General features: G+C 37.1%; 1 protein-coding gene across 1 annotated transcript; it reads left to right on the top strand.

Annotated features, from left to right (window-relative positions):
• Positions 1 to 635: 635 nt before the first annotated feature.
• kat2a (K(lysine) acetyltransferase 2A) lies at positions 636 to 18,771 on the top strand. The gene is made up of 18 exons (XM_015397829.1): positions 636 to 857; positions 1,123 to 1,246; positions 3,513 to 3,658; positions 3,748 to 3,837; positions 3,927 to 4,108; positions 4,227 to 4,418; positions 5,405 to 5,511; positions 6,712 to 6,807; positions 8,903 to 9,039; positions 9,764 to 9,972; positions 10,053 to 10,179; positions 11,082 to 11,192; positions 11,928 to 12,071; positions 12,154 to 12,268; positions 12,349 to 12,385; positions 12,487 to 12,550; positions 13,770 to 13,854; positions 16,961 to 18,771. Exons 1-18 carry the CDS (start codon positions 636 to 638, stop codon positions 17,152 to 17,154), a joined length of 2,382 nt encoding a protein of 793 aa, XP_015253315.1. The 3' UTR covers positions 17,155 to 18,771.
• Positions 18,772 to 19,958: the final 1,187 nt, after the last annotated feature.

Below are 19,958 nucleotides of genomic sequence, written 5' to 3' on the forward strand. Positions count from 1 at the left end.
TTTGGAAAGATAAGGTTTTAAAACCCAAACTCCTCACAACTATATAGTATGGTTAAAAGTTATATTTGATATGATTTAATGAGTAGTATTTAGAGTTTTAGGCATGGTAAAAAGGTGATGCCCCTCCCTTACCTGTTGCTGCAAACCAGTGTCTTACATTAAAGCTTTTTGCACTCCATTTTGAATATGCTTAATATGGTTTTATCAGTAGTAGAGAAAATTAGACGTTGCCATTTTGGGCAAAACCTAATAAGTGATGTTTTTTATGTTTTTGTGTAACTATATATCGTTTTTTTTAACATCAGGTTTGCCACATTGTGGAAATTGCATACCTACCTGTCTTCAGTTGAGAAGTCAAATGTTTTGCAGTGTTCACTGGCAGTAAGGACTTCAAAATCTGCAGGTTCTATTTAGCTGCAAACGATAATCTTGATATATAATTATTTTTCATGGATGAATGTAGCTTTTAACATCAGGCGTGACAGATCATTACATTTTATGTACAGCACGATATCTATGTAAATGTTTCTGTGATATTTGGTCTGTAGAAAGCTCATTTTTCCGACCGCACCTAAAGGCAGCAGCGTATGAGCTAATCGGTAGCGGAGGGAAGTGTGTGTAGCCGCAGCGTGGAGATGTCGGACCCGGCTACACAGGCCTTACAGCCCCGGCTACAAGCCCAGGCGAGTGGCTCGGCGGGGACCGGGGCTTCCACTGCAGGCCCCGGGACAACCAGCAGCGACCCGGTTAGACCCGGACTTAGCCAGCAGCAGCGCGCGAGCCAGAAGAAAGCCCAAGTCCGGGCTTTCCCACGAGCTAAAAAGCTGGAGAAACTTGGCGTATTCTCCGCGTGCAAGGTAGCTAACACGGCTAGCCCAACTTTGCAACAACAAAACAATGATATGAAATTAAAATATTTTATATACCTTAATAATAACACACTATTAAAACAGTTAATCAGCGTAGCTGTAAAACATCTTAGCTAGCTAACATAACGGTGAAATGGACGCTTATATTATAGCATTGATGGATATTTCCTAGCTAGCTTAATTGATGCCAGTGATTGACATGCTAAGCCATCATTTTAATTGTTCTTGCGGCTTATTTTGATCTTATTCTCAGGCCAGTGATACATGCAAGTGCAATGGATGGAAAAACCCGAATCCTCCCTCTGCTACACGGATGGACCTGCAGCAGCAAGCAGCCAGCCTGAGCGAGCCCTGCCGCAGCTGTGGACATGCACTGGGTACCAACTAAGCAGCCTCTTCACTCAATCACAGAACCATGCAGCACGATGAGCATCTTGACACAACATCTGTCTTAAAATGCATGTTAGATCCGGCGATATTTTCCAAACCACAATGAAAAATAATTTAAGTTATTGAGCTATCTTAGGTGGGGTCTCAAATTGCATCTGCATCTCAACGATTATTCCCTTTACATGGCTGTCAACTCTCACCCATTGGGAGTGGGACTCACCCATCACAGTGTCTTCACACACTGTCACTTCATATTTCCAATTTCTCACACTAAAAAATGACAGACATTCAAACTCAACTGCGTTCCTCTTATTTATGTGTATAAAATACCATGGTGATCATAATCCAGTCTGTGTTTTTAATTCAACCTTAGTGCTAACACAGGAGGATATGCCAGGTTTATTTTGGTCCATTTAATTTGTTTAAAAACTTAATTTCCATCACACCTTCCAAATTGAAACATCCAGAGAAGTGCTGTCTCCTGTCAGTTTGAGTTTTTATAAAATCTACAGCCTCCTAAAAGGTCTGAATTGTTTAGCTTTTTGTCAACTGTCAGAAAAACTAATAACATAATGAAGCTTTTTAATCCTTAGCCTATTACCAAATATTCCTACACAGTGTACTGTGCATATGTTTTGATTGCACTGGTTCCTGTATTAGTGCCAGTAACCGAGTAATAGCTTATTAGTTCCCCATTGTTTTGATTTACTTTAACTGCAGAGAATAATTAATAAACAACGTTGTGTAATTCTTAGTTCAAAGTATAAAGTAAATATTTAAGTTGCAAGTATTTTAGTGAGGCCCGTTCTGCTTTACTTGAATTCTCTAAAAATCACCAGAATGTAGAAAATAATGATTATTGTGAGAAAAATGTTCCACATAACTACAGACCACCTATTGTTACTCAGTAACATTTACTGTGTTATAAGAATTCCACATTTTGCCACTTCGTTTCAGTTAAATCCTCTGAAAACCTCCAACCTACAAGGTTTCCTGTCCAAACTATTTCAAAATCTCACCCCAAGGTCTGGTGAAAAGTTGGCAGCCCTGCCTTCAGTTTAATTTACCAACTTGTAATATTGGAATAAAAAACAAAATCATGTTCCCTCGGTAGCTTGCTTTCAACATGGTGTTTAGCAGTTTTAATGATGGTTTTTGTTTTCTTTTGAGGGGGACATTTCTTTGCTTTTATAGTCAGTAGCCAGCAATATCCAAAAAACTCATTCAAGAGAGGCGTTAATTATTATGGTATGTGAATAGAATGCGTTCTTGATTAATACACTCAAAACATTTTGAAAATGTATAATAAATCCCATGCAATGAAAAATAAAATAACTACCCACAAACCTTTTTATAGATTTCCATTTTAGAGCAGAAGTAATCTAAAACAAAATCTAGACAAGTCATTTTTTCTTAAAATATGTTCTTGGATTAAGGAGGTAATTTTACATTTTACAAGAAAATTTACATTTAAAATAAGAAAACAGAATTGGTTTGTATTATTTTAAGTGCATGTTATCTAATTATCTTGTTTTAAGTGTAAACATACTCATTCCATTGGCAAACTCTCATTTATCTACTCAAATTAAGGGTCAATACACTTAATTTAAGACATTTTTGCTTATTTCTAGATTGTTTTTCCAGTGTAGAAAATTGATTTTAGTTTAGTTGTGTCCACAGGAACTTAGACAACTTTATTGTCGTTTTGTATATACAGAGATAAATTTTCCGTATACAGCTGTTACACAGGCAATAAAATCATATTCTGGTTTATTGCAAAGCATGACATTTATCTCAAAAAGTCCACACTTAAAAATGTATTCTTAAATCATTATACTAAAACAAAACTTATAGATGTGAAACATAATGGAGAGAGTAACTTGGTTTGGTTAAGACTTAAATGTTTTGGATTTTACCCTGAGGACTTCAGCCTTAGAAAGAAAATGTTGGGTTTGATTCATTTACTTCTAATTTATTTGATAATTATGGTTAAATATTTCTACTCCTTATAGCTATAAATCATTTATAGCATGCAGTTCCCCATGCTTCTTCCCTTATCCTATTTTTAAAACTAGTTTTATATAGAAAGCTGATATATATTTTTGCAGATAAATTTGATATTTGTCTTTATCTTTAATTTGTTAAAGTGCTCTTACTTATCTTTTAATGATTTAGTAAAAGTTGGCTTTCCTAGTTGTCATATAAAAGATAAAAAAAACAGACCTTTGCTCACAACTTTGTCTTTTTTCACAGCTGATCACGTGTCCCATCTCGAGAACGTGTCTGAGGATGAGATCAACAGGCTGCTGGGAATGGTGGTTGACGTGGAGAATCTTTTCATGTCTGTACACAAAGAGGAGGACACTGATACCAAACAAGTGTACTTCTACCTTTTCAAAGTACGCCATAACTGCATTTCAGAATTGGATTCATTTGAAACGCCAAAGCAGACAGCCTGGTGCTCAATGTCTTTCATTGTGTCTTTAAGCTCCTGAGGAAATGCATCCTCCAGATGAGTCAGCCTGTAGTAGAGGGATCCCTCGGAAGCCCACCTTTTGAAAGGCCCAACATTGAGCAAGTAAGATAAAGCTTCTTAGAAAGTATCTACAGTTTAGGATTGTGTTTTTTTTTATTTTTATTAATTTTGTCTATCTTTCATTTTGGCAGGGCGTTTTGAATTTTGTACAGTATAAGTTCAGTCACCTTGCACCAAAGGAGAGACAGACTATGTTTGAACTGTCAAAGATGTTTCTTATATGTCTGAATTACTGGAAACTTGAGACACCAACACAGTATCGTCAGCGTACCCAGAAAGACGATGCAACGGCGTACAAGCTGGACTACACCAGGTGTGTGCATACGTTTTTTTCTATTTTGTTTGAATTTTTAAGTATCCAAATTAGTTCATTTTACAAATATATTATAAATCACATACATGACAGCAGTGTTTATCTCCATTGCTGCCAGGTGGTTGTGCTACTGCCACGTCCCACAAAGTAACGACAGCCTGCCGCGCTATGAGACGACGCAGGTGTTTGGCAGAAACCTCCTTAAGTCCATTTTCACCGTTACTCGCCGGCAACTCCTGGAGAAGTTCAGAGTGGAGAAGGACAAACTGCTGCCAGAGAAACGCACACTTATCCTCACGCACTTTCCTAAGTAAGAGCAGCTTCTCCAGTGCTTACATTTAATGGGAGTTTCTTTCATTATGATGAAAATAACAGAAGACATTTATAAAAGTAGATAACGGATTAAAAAAACAACCAATTAAAGGCATAATAATCTTGTGAAATAATCATTTTTTATTTCCACTGGACCTTTCTAAAGCTTTAAACTGGATAAAAACAAGCTATGAAACAAACGGGAGGAGATAGTTTAATAAGCTAAACAATCTTGTTTGTGCAAATAAACAAAATGTACAAAGATGTGCTTTAGTTGAGGCAGTGTTAGTTTAAATTTTAGAATAGAATATGTTTTATTTCAATGAAGGAAAAAAACAAAAGGCGTTGCAAACATTTGCATTTATCAATATCCTAACCTCAGTATCTAATAGCAGCATTAATAACAAGTTTTCTGCAAAATGCTCCCTCCTAGTTTTATTACTGATTGTTGAACATTCTAAGCATATCCTCCAAAGTACTGATGAGAGTCGAGATTAAAATTAAATACAGACAATAAGGTTAAACATTAATTAAAAAGTAAAAAATCTATATTTGATTCAAACAACTGTTGCAATAGAAAAAAAAAATCACAAATGTATTGTCATCATGTGTAACAGTATATAAAATAATTTGAAATGAATACAATGTTGAATGAAAAGTGAAATTAAACCTAAAGATTTTTAAAATATATGCTAACATGTCATTGGATTAGGAATAAACAATCCTATAACTAAACATCACTATAACATCTATGCTTAATCTTTAAAGAGTATAACATTTGTTTCTAAAATAAGCACTTGTCTTCATTAGCCAAAGTTTTGATTCATTGTGGGCTTTTTTCTTTCTTTTTTGACATCTCTTTTATATTTAAATCATTTTTTGTATATTATATATTTAAATTTTAAATCGAATAATGAATATTTTTGTTCCTACTTTTTGAATCACCCTTTATAGATCTGTTGTTTTATTCACGTGTGTTTCCAGGTTCCTGTCGATGCTGGAAGAAGAAATCTACGGTGAAAATTCCCCCATATGGGAGGCGGACTTCACCATGCCAGCCTCAGACAGCGCGCAGATCGGACATCAGACAGGTAAGGCCGGAAAAACCTGATTTAATCAGACTAAAGAATACAAGAATAAAGCACATATCTGTTTAATCGCTTATTAGTTCAAAGGAGGTGGCCTTAAGTTTAATTCCATCTGACCAGTAGATGGCATACTCGCCTGCTCTTGTTGCAACCTTGAACTGTACTCTCCTGCAAGTGGCGTGCACAGTCTTCAAATGCAAACCTTAACATTTGGTTGGCATTAGCGAACATTTACCTTTGCTGTCCAGAAAGCAAGGCGGCCTTCTGAAGGCGGCACCAACGCTCAGCCGATGTTTAGCCTTGTTTGTCATATCCAGCTCTCCATTCAGAATGTCTAGACTGGTGCAGAATAAAAGTATTAATTTAAATGAAAAATACAATATTACATGTATATAATTGTTTTATATATTATGAGGATTTCAGACTTAAAAATATATACTTCTGATGAAGATGCCAAGGTGGACATGAAAGACTCTGCAATAATTTTTCTAGATGTATTTCTCAGAAAAATAAAAAGCATAAATAGCAGTATTTATTTATATATTTCATTTTGAATGAAATATTGCCGTTTTTAAAAATTAAAATTTGGCATGAAGAAAATCGTAGCTATGACCTTTTAAGAAATAGAGCTTGTTTGAGTCGTCAGCTGGAAGTCTTCTTGGACTCCCTCTTATAGAGTATTTTCCATAAAGTATATTTGCTCAGTTAAAATTCCTTTCCAAACTCATAAGTTGCTAAATTTTTCTATTTGAATTTTTCAGACATCTGCATAGTATGGATTCACTCTGCAGTACAACCAGCTTAATGCTAGTGTGCAGTTTAGCCATTTGAAGTGGGTGAAATTCTGGGGGTGTTCATTTTTAACCCTCACCTGTTTTGGAAGATTTTCAGTAAAGTTTTGAAATGTGTTTTCTTAATTTGTATGACAGATTTATAACTGCGTATTTTTAATATATTTTTTTTTAGTTTATCTAAATTGAAGATAAAATATTTTAAGGCCCAAATATCTTTGAAAATACACACAGGCTGTTCCAGGAGCATCATGTCTATTTTTACCCAACTTTACACCTGCAGGAATTGTTTGCGATCAAACCGACTTTAAATAATCCCACAGCAGATGTAAAAAATAAATCTTAATACTGTTTTGTGCTGTTTGTACTAATAGATGTGTGGTCTGTTTGTTGGTGTGCCTTTTCCCCGCAGCGTCTCCTGCCTCTGGGTCTCCTGCACTGTCCAAATGTTTGAACAGCACCTCCTCTCTGGTCAGCTCTGACACGGGGGGCATAGAGCCCATCACAGGTCAGTGACTCATTGGTTTCTCTTCTTTCGCTTTTTTAATGGGAATTCAACTTTAAAAGATATGACTGAACAGCCTTTTTTGGGAGGTTTCATTACACAGTGGAAAAACGATCTAGACATAAGTAAAAATTTCTTAAATTAAGTGTATTTACCCTTAATTTGAGTAGGTAAATGAGAGTTTGCCAATGGAATGAGTATTTTTACTCTTAAAACAAGATAATTAGATAACATGCACTTCAAAAAAGAGAAACCAATCGTGTTTTCTTATTTTAAATGTAAATTGTCTTGTTCATTTTGTAAAATGTCTCTTTTACCTCCTCAATCCAAGAACAAATGCATTTATTTTGAGGAAAAAAGGATTTATCTAGATTTTGATTTTTTTCCAATGTATCTTTGGTTAATGGCAGATTCTACAGATAAATGCAGTAACAAATTTAGACATGGTTTCAAATTTGGATCAGTTATATTTTTGACACAACATTCACTAAATTATGTTGCATTTTTATTGTAAGCAAAATGCATTCGGTGCTGTTATTCTATCTGTTAAGGATTGGTATCTAGTGTTAAAATAATCTAAATTAGATTCAAGATGTCGGTTATATATTTCAAATTTGAAAGTTGAAAGTTAGAGGAATCAAAGTTAAAGGTATAGTGGAGGAAGCTCTTTTTCCGGGTGGATCATCACAATAAGTGGTCCTGCTCATTGTCAATTATTCTGGTGATATGTTTACGTAAGGCCATCCTACATGCTCTTCCCTATTTTCACTTAGCAGTCTGAGACAGTGGAAAAATTGTAAATCTCCTTTTTCAAAGTAAGCTTGTATGAGCGATGCAAACAGCAACTTTTAAACAGAGCGTGCAGGAGGGGAAATTGGCTCCTGCATGCTCCAACACGGATTAAATAGGTGTTCCCTTTCGGGAGCAGGTACAGGGTTGGGCATGTGCTTTTTTTTTAAGTGGGGAGGTTGGGTCTTTTCAAAAATGTGCGAAAATTCTCCACTATACCTTTAACTTACAATTTGCCAGACTTTTTCATAATTTATATAATAAGAATTTGGTTTAGCCTAAGCAGATAAATAAAAAAAAGTATTTAAATGTCCAGAATGTCATAAAGCTGACAATAAAAGCCAGAAATTTAAATCTAGAACAGTATGTAGGATTCAAGAATAAGGGCTCATTATGCTTGATGCACAGATGTATGAAAGCAAATCGTTACCATATTTAAAATGAAAAAGCATTTTCAGAAATGCTTTTTCATTTTAAGAATGTGGCTGCATTGTTTGGCTCATAAATGAAATTAGTAATCAATAATCCTGTTTGCATTTTCATTTTCTTCTTTAACACTGCTCATCCTTTTACTTAATTAAAATTTAAAAGATTTTTTTTTCAAAATGTACCCCAGCAAATACATACAAAAATTCATTTTGAAATGTAAAATTAAAAAAATTAAAAAGCATTTCTGAAAATGCTTTTTCATTTTAAATATGGTAATGATTTTCTTCCATGCAGCTATTCCACCCATCACAGCATCTGCAGAATTTATAATCTGTGCAGCTTTCCCCCATTCTGACTGGCACTGTGGGGGCTGACATCCCAGATCTACATACGGAAGTAGAACCGTAGAAACACGGCTGTGTGAAACTTTAGCCTCTTCATGCCATTCGAGAGCCACGGTCATTTCTTTCCTGGAATTTTACCACAGTCTATTGATAGTAGTGATTTTTATTAGCTAAATCGCCGTTTTGTAAACATTTGTAAACCCCGGCCATTGGCTGCTGCTGCTAACTTGGCCTGTTTTCGACATAGTTACACATTTTCCTAGGTGCTCCATGCGGAAATTCTGTTCATATGGAGTCCTCGCAGAAGGCTGTTGAAATCCAAAATCCCTTAATTGTGCTGCACAGACCTGGTGGATGCATCAAGCATAAACCAAGCTGCATGTAGCTCCAGCGTATACTTCTTGAAAATACGACTCTCTGGTCTGGAATGTGAAACTAGTTGTATCAACACTCCTGTTGGTTTGAGCTTCGCTAAGTTGAACACATAAAGAGGTCAGTTCATTGTTCTAAACTGAGAAAATTCATAACCTCTTTAGGAGACAAGCGCAAACTCCCAGAAGCGTTGACGCTGGAAGATGCCAAGAGGATCCGAGTGATGGGGGACATTCCTATGGAGCTGGTGAATGAAGTCATGATGACCATCACTGATCCTGCTGCTATGCTCGGACCAGAGGTCAGTTCCTCTAAACAACCAACAGACATTAGTTTGTTCTTGAATATTTTCTGAAACAGAAACGTCTTATGGGTTAGCAAGCAGCCCTGTCACTTTTGTGAAAAGTGACAGGGCTGATGCTGATTTAAGTTTAACTTAAACTTTATTTGAAAATGAAGGTCTTCAAAACAACAGGAGGGAACAGAGGATGAACTTATATTAAATGAAGATATATTAAATCTTTGGATGCAATGAATGAAATCATCAGATCAATCATTCCACAGATTTTATTTCAAACCTCCTACATTAATTGTAATTTATCTTGATGATTATTACTCCAGATTATTTTGAAAATCAGGATGAGTAGAGCATCATCTAAAGAATGAAAAACCCAAAAAGATATACCGATAAAAGAGAATAAGATTATATTAAAACCAAAAAAGTTTTTATTTTTTTTGTTATGCTATAACAAAGTTTGGATCTCTCTGCCACTCTACAGCCATTTTGATTTGGAATATTTTTTTTTTATGAACAAAAATCAGAATATTAAGATTTAAAAACTGAGTAAAAAGTAGCTTCAGAAAATTAGCAATAGGTGATTCAGTCTACAATAAACACCTAAATCTTTGAATGATACAAAAAAGTAATAAAGCCAGAAGTCTTCAAATTAAATGCAGTTCAGTTAAATTTGCTGAGTAAGACAGATGGATCGAATAACTTCTAACATATAGTTAAATGGTTCCAGACTAATTTGCTGACACCCAATGCTGCCCGTGACGAGACCGCCAGGCTGGAGGAGAGACGAGGCATCATAGAGTTCCACGTCATCGGAAACTCGCTTTCCCAAAAGTCCAACAAAAAGATCCTGATGTGGCTGGTTGGCCTGCAGAACGTATTTTCCCATCAGTTACCTCGCATGCCCAAAGAGTACATCACACGTCTTGTGTTTGACCCGTGAGTGACTGTTCTCCTTCTTCGCTTGACTTTCTGTATGTTTTGGAAATAATTTTCTGTGACATTTCCTGCTTTCACAGGAAGCACAAAACCTTAGCTCTCATTAAAGATGGCCGCGTCATTGGAGGCATCTGTTTTAGGATGTTTCCCACTCAGGGCTTCACAGAGATCGTCTTCTGTGCTGTCACATCCAACGAACAAGTCAAGGTAATTATGACCTACACTATACTTAATAGTGTTTTCTCTGTTCAAGACTTCTTTGTTTTTGTTTTTTTGTCTTTAAAAAAAATCATCCAGTGTGTTAGCTGCTTCTTCAGTCTCATTGGAGAGTTTTCAAGCTTAAAGAGCTTTTTTCCGGTTGTAACCTGATGAAGTCCAGACATTAATTTTTTTTATTTTTATTTAGAGCTATTTGGGGGTACACCTGCTGTTGTGTTTTTTTTATATACTTGGCCCAAGACATAAGTAAAGTATGATGTTTCTTAGGTCCCCAAACCACCAGGAGCTGCTCATAAATACTTGCATTTTATGCTTATTTGAGATTGAGATCAGTATTGATTTAGATTTGTATCATTCAAGATACATTAGGGGACTTGAACAGTATCAAACGTAATATTTAAATAAATAGGCAAGTTAACTTTAAAAATGTTCTAACAATAATCTTCATTTCTTAATTGTTGTTTACATATTTAGAATGTGATACGAGTTTAATCTGTTCTTTATTATGTCTTTGCTTTGGTTAAAGTTACATTTTAGACCTCCTAAAAAATATCTGAGAATGCTCAGCCAGTTGAGCTTTTCTTTTTCCTAAGACTCCAACTAATCTATATTGAAAAGCTGATACAGGAGCTTCCCAGCTGATAGTTGATAATTTGTCAATATATTCCATATAGAGCTGAATTCATATTGCCAAGGATTACAGCATTTCATAACTAACAAATCAGCCCCAGACCATCACTCTACCACCACCATGTCTCTCAGCATTATGCTCACACTCAACCCTGACGTTATTAATGGACGTTTAGGTTCCATCTAGATGAGTCCTTGATGTGCTCTTTGCTTTTTCAGAAGATTTAATATTGAATTTGTTTTGTTCTTGTTTTTTTAAGGGCTATGGCACCCACCTGATGAACCACCTGAAGGAGTACCACATTAAACACAACATCCTTTACTTCCTCACCTATGCTGATGAGTATGCCATTGGCTACTTCAAAAAGCAGGTACTGCTGGCTCAACTTGTTCATCTCTGCTTCTGTGGGTATTCGGGATGAAATGAAAACTGAAATATGACCAAAAAGTGCATTTTCGGCCGAAAGACATTTAACGCCGAAACAGCATGGCTGAAAATTGTGATGATGGGGGGAAAAGGATTTCAAGAATAATGCACAGCCAGCATGCAAGATTGTTGTAGAGTGCGTGAGGAAAAGGAAGCAAGAGGGCAGAGTTTGTGAGACTTGAGCACGTGGCAGAAAAGTTCTTAATGAGGGGGGGAGAGTTGTACATGGGTCTCACTGCACTCTCAGGTCAGTGCCACAAAAAGCCATAGAAATCTAAACTTCCCCAACACCATTATAAAAATTAGAAGAATGCGACACAGAAAAGGAAACTGACACCAAACATGCCCAAACGGTGTGGCATACGTGCCTAAAAACACAAGAAAATTTCCCATTGACTCTGCCAAGGTGAAGGGCTTAACAAAAAGATTTCAGTGGTAAACAAATATCTTTCTAATTGAGTTAATTAAATACCTTGAGTTTAAAGAGTATTCAGTGTGTTAATGGGGTTGTTGCACATTGTAGACACTGATGCTGTGGTTCTAAATGACGAAATCATTTCATTTGGTGTTCCGGTTTTGGTTTCCTAATTTTTCGGTTTTGTCCAAGAATCTTCATTTTGGTGCATCCCTAGTTGATACCTGTCTTCTAAGCCTTTAATTTTTTTCTTTTTTCACAAAGGGGTTTTCCAAAGACATCAAAGTGCCCAAAAGTCGATACCTGGGGTATATCAAAGACTACGAAGGAGCAACCCTGATGGAATGTGAGCTAAACCCCAGGATCCCTTACACAGAGCTGTCTCACATCATTAAAAGGCAGAAGGAGGTATGTAAGAATGATCAATGTTTTTCATTTAGAACAGACCTGCATTTAGTGCGGCTGTTTGATTTTGGCACAATCCTCGTAGATCATAAAGAAGCTGATTGAGAGAAAACAGAGTCAGATCAGAAAGGTTTACCCAGGCCTCACCTGCTTCAAAGAGGGCGTGCGACAGATTCCAGTGGAAAGCATCCCGGGGATAAGTAAGTCTAATAGAGCTGGAAATGATCTAGTGAAATTAAATTATTCATCTTTTGACCGAACATTCTTTATTTTGTTCTAGGAGAAACAGGATGGAAACCCACAAACAAAGACAAAGGGTAAAAACTATACAGAGGCTGCATTTATTTATGTCCCTCCATTAGTAAAACCTAGATGTTCATCTGCATCATTCTAAGTTTAACAGGTGATGTTTTTACAGGAAAGAGGTGAAGGACCCGGATGTGCTATACAATATGCTGAAGAACCTCCTGGCACAAATAAAGGTAAGTCACCGGACAACACAGATGAACAACATTGAGACTATTAACTAGGTTTCACGCTATAGCATATCTATGTGTCATTTTCTAGGTCTGGGTCAGTTGTTCTCGTGGGTTTTTGCTTTGGAAAAGGATTTCACTGATATATCAACACTAAGATTTAAACTGTAACCATATTTGGTGTTGCAATGTTAACACTGAGGGAAATTTCAGATTTCAAATTTCCAGTTCTAAATTAAAATTACTGAATTAAAGGCAGCAGGATTTTTTTCGATTGCATAGAAGCATCTAGTTTGTTTTATTTCTTTAAACTCAATGTTTTCACTATTGCTTGTTTGATCTGTGAAGGTTGATTGTCAATATTAGTGTTTTACAACAGATTTTAATCTACAATGATCTGAAAAGCTGCTATGATGGTTTCCCTTTTAGAATAAAATAAACAAGGTGACCTTTGGCCAATAAAAAACGAATAAAGCCACATGGTTCAGCAGTCTTGCTTTGTCAGAGTTTTCTTTTTTGGCTAGTTCGGAAAAGCCACCTAGTGGCAGCATTAGAACATTATGGAGAAAACCATCCATGCAGGACCCAAACATTTTTTAAATATCTAAAAAAGGAGGGAAATACAGCAACCTTTCTTATCCAGTTGCACTGTATAATAGCTCTAAGGATGCAGTTTGTTTTAATCTTACTCAGACATATTTTGCTCTGATTTAGTATTGTGGAAATAAGAGGTCTTTAAAAGACTAAAATGCAGGTGGAAAAGTCAATGGTTTTTTTTTTTAGTTTTATCCAAAATGTCCAAAATATATGGAGCTGGGCCGCAGAAAATACACTTTGTTTTGATGAATCTTTTACACCTTATATAACTCTGAACTAGAAAACGTCTCTGCTTTGAAATACTCAATGCCCTGTTTTTCTTCCCCAAGGATTGAAACCATTTAAGAACCTTTGCAACTGAAGGATTCTATTAGCTCCACCTTGTGGTAGCACAACATGTTGCAGTCAACTCAGAGAAAAATGCAGCATCTAACTTTTAAATGATCATCTTTACAATTGAGTCATGACTAGAATGCGAGCACTCTCTAAGTAAATGATACATGTTTAAATGTCTTAAAAGCTATCTACCTTTTTTCCTGGAGTTTATGATCAAGAAAATTGAGGACTTATGAAGCTAGAATAATTTCAAAACTCTTTAGTAAAGGACTCAATTCTCTCTCCTCCTCAGACTCATCCTGATGCTTGGCCCTTCATGGAACCAGTGAAGAAATCTGAAGCTCCTGATTACTACGAAGTCATCCGCTTTCCTATTGGTAAATTTATTTAGAAAAATAAANCTTGGCCCTTCATGGAACCAGTGAAGAAATCGGAAGCTCCTGATTACTACGAAGTCATCCGCTTTCCTATTGGTAAATTTATTTAGAAAAATAAAACAAAAAAATCCAGTTGATTGTAAATTATTTGAGATGATAGCTACACGTTAAACAACTCTCATCCAACCAATGTTCTGTACTGTTTGCAAACCTGTTGCGAGTTCCACCAATGCTAAGCAAACCAAACATTTAACTCACCCATTTAAAAGAAAAGTGGCAACCTCTCTGTGCCTTTTAAGTCCCTTAACCTCCATAAGTCAGCACCAACTCTCTAAAGTTTTTTTTTTACTTTTCTAAAGTTTTTTTTTTTTTTACTTTAGTCTTGGGTATTAAATGCCTAAAATAATCAATTTCTGGGGATCAGACATGTGATATTAAGTAGTAGAGCCCGACAGATATGAGATATCGATATTGGGGGCTTTAAAAACAATATCCGATATATTGGCTGATATGCGAGATATATCATTCAGAATATTTAAAAAATTTACATGGACATAGACAGGATATGCACTGTCCAGCTATAGTCCAACTCAAATTCTTAAAATAACTAAGACAAAGAAACAGGAAATATAGAATTAAAATAAACACCTTTAATTTGAGCAGTGTCAACATAAGACTATAAATATAATCCTTTTTTGAGTTGTTGATTTAGATATTGCCTCATATATATTATGTTTTTTGCATCACTGGTGCTAGAGCCCTGACTAACTTTTTAACACTGCAGATGCTGCATCCAACAGCTGTTACATCCTTCATGGTTCCACACCTGACTGTTCCTCACCGCCTGTGAAATTAATACATATCTTTAGTGTATTTTGCTGATTAGATTTTCTCTCTACAGATGAGATTTTAAAAATGAAAACCAGTGATTACATACAGCTTAAAGTGATAACGCACAGGCTGATGGGAGGCGTTTTGTATCTGATTAATTTTTATGAAAACACCTTAGAAATATAAGTTTTTCATATTTACAAGCAACTGAAAACTTCCCTCCTCCACTGAACACAGATTTAATAAGCAATACTGCAGCTTATGAAACATAGATATGATTACAACTAAATACAGTTTGACCCTATTAAAAATGAGTTTAATGAAAACATTAACTACGGAAATTATGAGCCCATTGCAGCCTGCATGTAAGTATGAAGTGTAGTAGGACTCAATATAATATGTTTATTTCAAAAAGACCTAAAAAAAAAAAAATGTACACAGAGCTAAAATGGTAACATGTTGGCCAAAATTAGCGCAAATAAAACTCGCAAACTCACAAATAAAACTTATCAAACATGTTTGATTTTCTACCGACTGTCATGGGCAAATCGCTGAGGGCACATGTGCAAACAAGGATTCTTCTTTTTATTCTTCCTCTCAGATGTAAACACAGCAGCATGGCAGGGACGCAATGAGGGAAATGCAGTTCTGTCTGTAAAATTGACAGACCGTAGTTGCTACGTTTGCTCAGCCATGTCTTTTTTCCAAATACGTCATCGCATTTTCTTTTTAGGACTTTCGGCACAAAATTGCGCAAATTGCCGAGGCAGCGAGTTTCACTCTACTGAGCTTAATATCCCCCTTCTATTTGTTTGGCTTCTGGATAGATGACTCAGAGCAGCTCGATGTCACTGCGGAGCTGAGTCCGACGTGGTTTTTAGTCGTACAGTGTGAGCAAGTAGATCGCATGAGAGCATCGGGCCGAACTGTGAATTCGCACTGTACGATTAAACCCTGCGATTAATCGTACAGTGTGAGCAGTAGCTGCGTGCATCGATTGAAAAAAAATCTCAGTGTATGCCCGGCTTAAGGGGTGGACCCGTTCTTTCAGTTCAATTTGGGAGCCATCACAAGACTTTAGTTTGTGCCACTCTATAAGCCTTGAAATCAAAAGCTATTCCAGACATTTTGAATTGAGAAAGCTTCCTGGATCTGAAACAAACCGTGTTCAAACTTAGAACACAAAGTCCAGCAGATTGTTTTTAACTTTTTTTGGAATGACTGACCTGGATGACTGAGAATCTTCACCGGCCCTAACGGCATGTTTCCATGAGGATGTTTGTTGCTCACTTTCTCCTCCATGTTTCTTTCTCCTCCAAGTAAAGGCTGATTTATACTTCGAAACTAGGTCGTCTGTGTAGGTGTCGAGGTGAACGCAGAGACGTCCCCACCCCCTCCGCAGACACTCTGCTGCACCTCTCCCAAATTGTAGGTGACCGCAGAAAGTGCAGCAGACACGAGGCCTCCGATTGGTCAAATCTACATCGCTCTACACGATGCGTATCTCCTGTTTGGTACCTTACCGGCTTGTTTTGTTTGTGTGACCACGATTGCAGAGACGACTGGTGAAGATGGACTAGCTGGAAGAGCGAGATGCGCAAGAACATTGGGACCCTTTTTCCATCTGGATCCCCGCTCTTTTTCGCCCTTATGTCCCTCCATTGTTGGACGCACTTGCGCCCATTTCCTCACCGCTTCGGCCGTATCTAGACCCACGGCTAATTCTTGATTTTCCCTTTTTGCATNCGTATCTCCTGTTTGGTACCTTACTGGCTTGCAGAGACAACTGGTGAAGATGGACTAGCTGGAAGAGCGAGATGCGCAAGAACATTGGGACCCTTTTTCCATCTGGATCCCCGCTCTTTTTCGCCCTTATGTCCCTCCATTGTTGGACGCACTTGCGCCCATTTCCTCACCGCTTCGGCCGTATCTAGACCCACGGCTAATTCTTGATTTTCCCTTTTTGCATTGTGGCACGGAATAAACATAGTGCAGAGCTTGCTTCAATATTGAGCCTAACTCAACCAGCCCTTAAGTGCGTGTGTTCGGGAGAGGAGGGGCAGCATATCAGGAAGGGAGGACCAGAGGTTTCTTCCAGTTGATGAAAAATATAATTTTTGCATCGGCCACATTTTAGCCGATGATGATTGAGTCAGATGCTAAAATCAGCCTGCTGATTGATTGGTTGGGTTTTGTTAAATACAGCTTTATGCTTAAAAAAAAACAGCATATCTTATTAATTACTTTGACCTGTTCTGTAATTTTGCTTTCACAGACCTGAAGACCATGACCGAGAAGCTCAAGAACAGATACTATGTAACTAAGAAACTCTTTATTGCGGACCTTCAGCGAATCATCAGCAACTGTCGCGAGTACAACCCCCCAGACAGCGAGTACTGCAAGTGTGCCAACACCCTGGAGAAGTTCTTTTACTTCAAATTAAAAGATGGAGGCCTGATAGAGAAATGAGCTACAGCACATGTGGAAAAATCTTAGCAGATATTGTCTAATCTGGGTTAAGGAAAATATGAATTCATTTTGCAGGGTAGCTGTGGGACTTGAGCTATGAAAGACATCAAAGTCATTAATGGTCTCCAAACAACTTTACGTCATTTTCTGACAAGTCACTGGGAGAAAAATCTTAATTAATTCATGCCTCACTGAGCGTACCAAAGGTTTACAGGTCCAAGATTTAAAATGGCTTCTGTTCTTGCTGTTATTTACTGGTTCATATTTATTGTCGTTGATGGTCTAACTGCATAAAACGAGTCGCAAGTGTTCATGTTAGAAAACTGGACTTGGGACCTAAAGCCATGTTGCCTTCTGTTACTGAAAGACACTTGAACATCCCAGCCACTTTCACGGGTGTGAAAATAGACTTTCTCAGAGGGTTTGTTAGCTCAAAATCCACTTAAATCGGTCATTATTAATGAAAAAAAATATATAATGTCAGTACTTGTTTATGAAGTAAAGTTTTTTTTTCTTTTTTTAATGATACTGGTGATCATTTTGCTTTTGATTAAAGAGGAGGCATTTTTAATGCATTGTTTACTTAAGACAAATGAATCATCTTATGAAGAGAAAGGACACATTTGGCCGCACTTCCAAACTGTGCTAAGCATTAGATCAATATTTCCTGTGCCAAACCAAGCAAATTTAAGTTTTATTGATCACATCACGCACTTTTATCAAATAAACTCTTTAAGTACTGATCCATTAGGAATGTTTATGTACCAGATATTTCACTACAAGGTCTAATTGGGCTTAGCTTTAAAAGTGCCTGTTCTGTTTAGCAGCAGGAGTTGGCACCTACTCAGTTTTTTTTTCCTGTCAGTTATCACAGACATGCTAAAAAAATGTCTTTGTTTGTTCCAAGTTTGTTGGATAATTGATATGAAGGCACAAACATAGCGAGGAAGAGCTTTCCAGTAAGACTAGTTGTCATTCAGGCTTCAGGAAAGGTGTTTATTTTTCAAATCCTAATGACTGCACCCAACTCAGAGTAGATGTTAGAGCATTACAGTTTACATAATTCCTTTGGAAACAAAAAACCCACATTGTTTTTGCTGTTTGTTTGCTTTTTACTCTGTATTGGTCTGTGTCAAGGTGCTTCCTGAGATGCTTCCAGTTTTTCAGGGGCCTAAATGTCAAATGCTGACTGATTAATCTTGTTGAATGTTTCATTGACACTGTATGTGGAAGCTTTTATTTTTTACTCAAATGAACTGAGAGCTTTGTTTAAGTGATGTCAGTACTGCATTCTTCAGGGTTTTCAATGACATGTTTCACCTTAGATCCACCAATGCTGCATTTCAATCTTTCAGAAAAAGCTTCGATGGGAGTGAAGCAGTCGGCTGTTGAGTTACCATTTACTGTAAAACTGTTCACAATAAATACCTTTTTTTATATAATATATATACATGGCTCAACAAATAAAGGGAACATGTAAAAAACAAACTGTGAAATCAAACTGTACTCTTAGGAAGCAACACTGATTGATATCAATTTCACATGCTGGTCAAATGGACTAGACGGGTTGAAATTATTGGCAATTAGTGTTGGAGGGTTCATGTGCGACACATTTGCAAACCAAATTGTGTGGATACTGTGTCACTGAATTGTGCCACCGGCTGGGCATTTAAAATCACTACATGCAGCCTCTAAGACAGACTAAACTGATGCTGATTTGATGACCTTTAATATGATTTAAGCCATTGTTTGCTTTAATGTGCTATTTCATATCTGTCATTTAAACTGAAAATACATCTTAGATGCAATCCAGAAATGTAAACATACAACATGAAAATGTAAGCGCACATGTGAATAAGGATGTTTGTGGATTAGGATTTAGGCCTATTTATTGATTTAAAATACTAACTAAAGTGATAACAGCAAATCAATAGTTTCAGATAAGTTGAGTGAGAACTGAGAGGAACAGGATGAGACAAAATAATTAAAACAAATATGAGATCTAAATGTTCCCACTTGGCTGAATCCTCTCGTTTGCCTTGAGGCTCCTCCATATTTCTTGATTAATTTCATAATAATCCACAAAAGATTAGAATTTTTTTTTTTTTTTTTTGGCAGATGCTCTTAAACGCAGTTTAGTACTTTGATTTAAAACAGCTTGTTTTGCTGTTAAAGGACATGTCATAGAATGATTCTATAGGGTATTTGGTGTTGTCCTTAAGCTCTCTGAATAGGCTGTGTAACATTGGTTGGGCTGAAAATGGCATATTTGCTGTTCTATGAGCCTGATGCAAGCCTGGTTAAAAGACCTAGAATGAAACAAGTTTTCTTTTTATGCTCAAGAATATTTAGATGAGCTGTGCCCTGATTGGTTGGTTTACAACGAGCGAAGCTGCTGAGCAAAGACGCATCATAGCAACAAGCACGCACTCACTGAAATATTAAAATTGTTGATATGGTGGGGGACCAGGCATCCTCCTTTTCCCGGACATGTCCTAGTTTTCATACCTAAAAAAATATATCCGGGGGGAATTTCAAAATTGTCTGGGATTTTGGTCTACTAAAGTGCGGCAGAACCAAGCCGTGGGCTCTTGGGCTGGTCTGGGGACTCCGGCGGAGGAGGGCAGGAGGGAGCCAGTGGGGGACGGAGCGTCTAAACCCTGTGCTTCCCCCCGCCTGCCTTACCGGCCCACAGCCCACCCTCCTCCGGCTGAGGACGGGCGGCTCATGGCCCTCTGCTGAAGTAACCTGTGGAAACAACACCTGAGGCCAACTTCAAGCAACTTGGAAAAATCTCCATTAAA

The sequence above is a fragment of the Cyprinodon variegatus genome, unplaced genomic scaffold (assembly GCF_000732505.1).
Source record: "Cyprinodon variegatus isolate N-32 unplaced genomic scaffold, C_variegatus-1.0 Scaffold889, whole genome shotgun sequence".
NCBI lineage: Eukaryota > Metazoa > Chordata > Actinopteri > Cyprinodontiformes > Cyprinodontidae > Cyprinodon > Cyprinodon variegatus.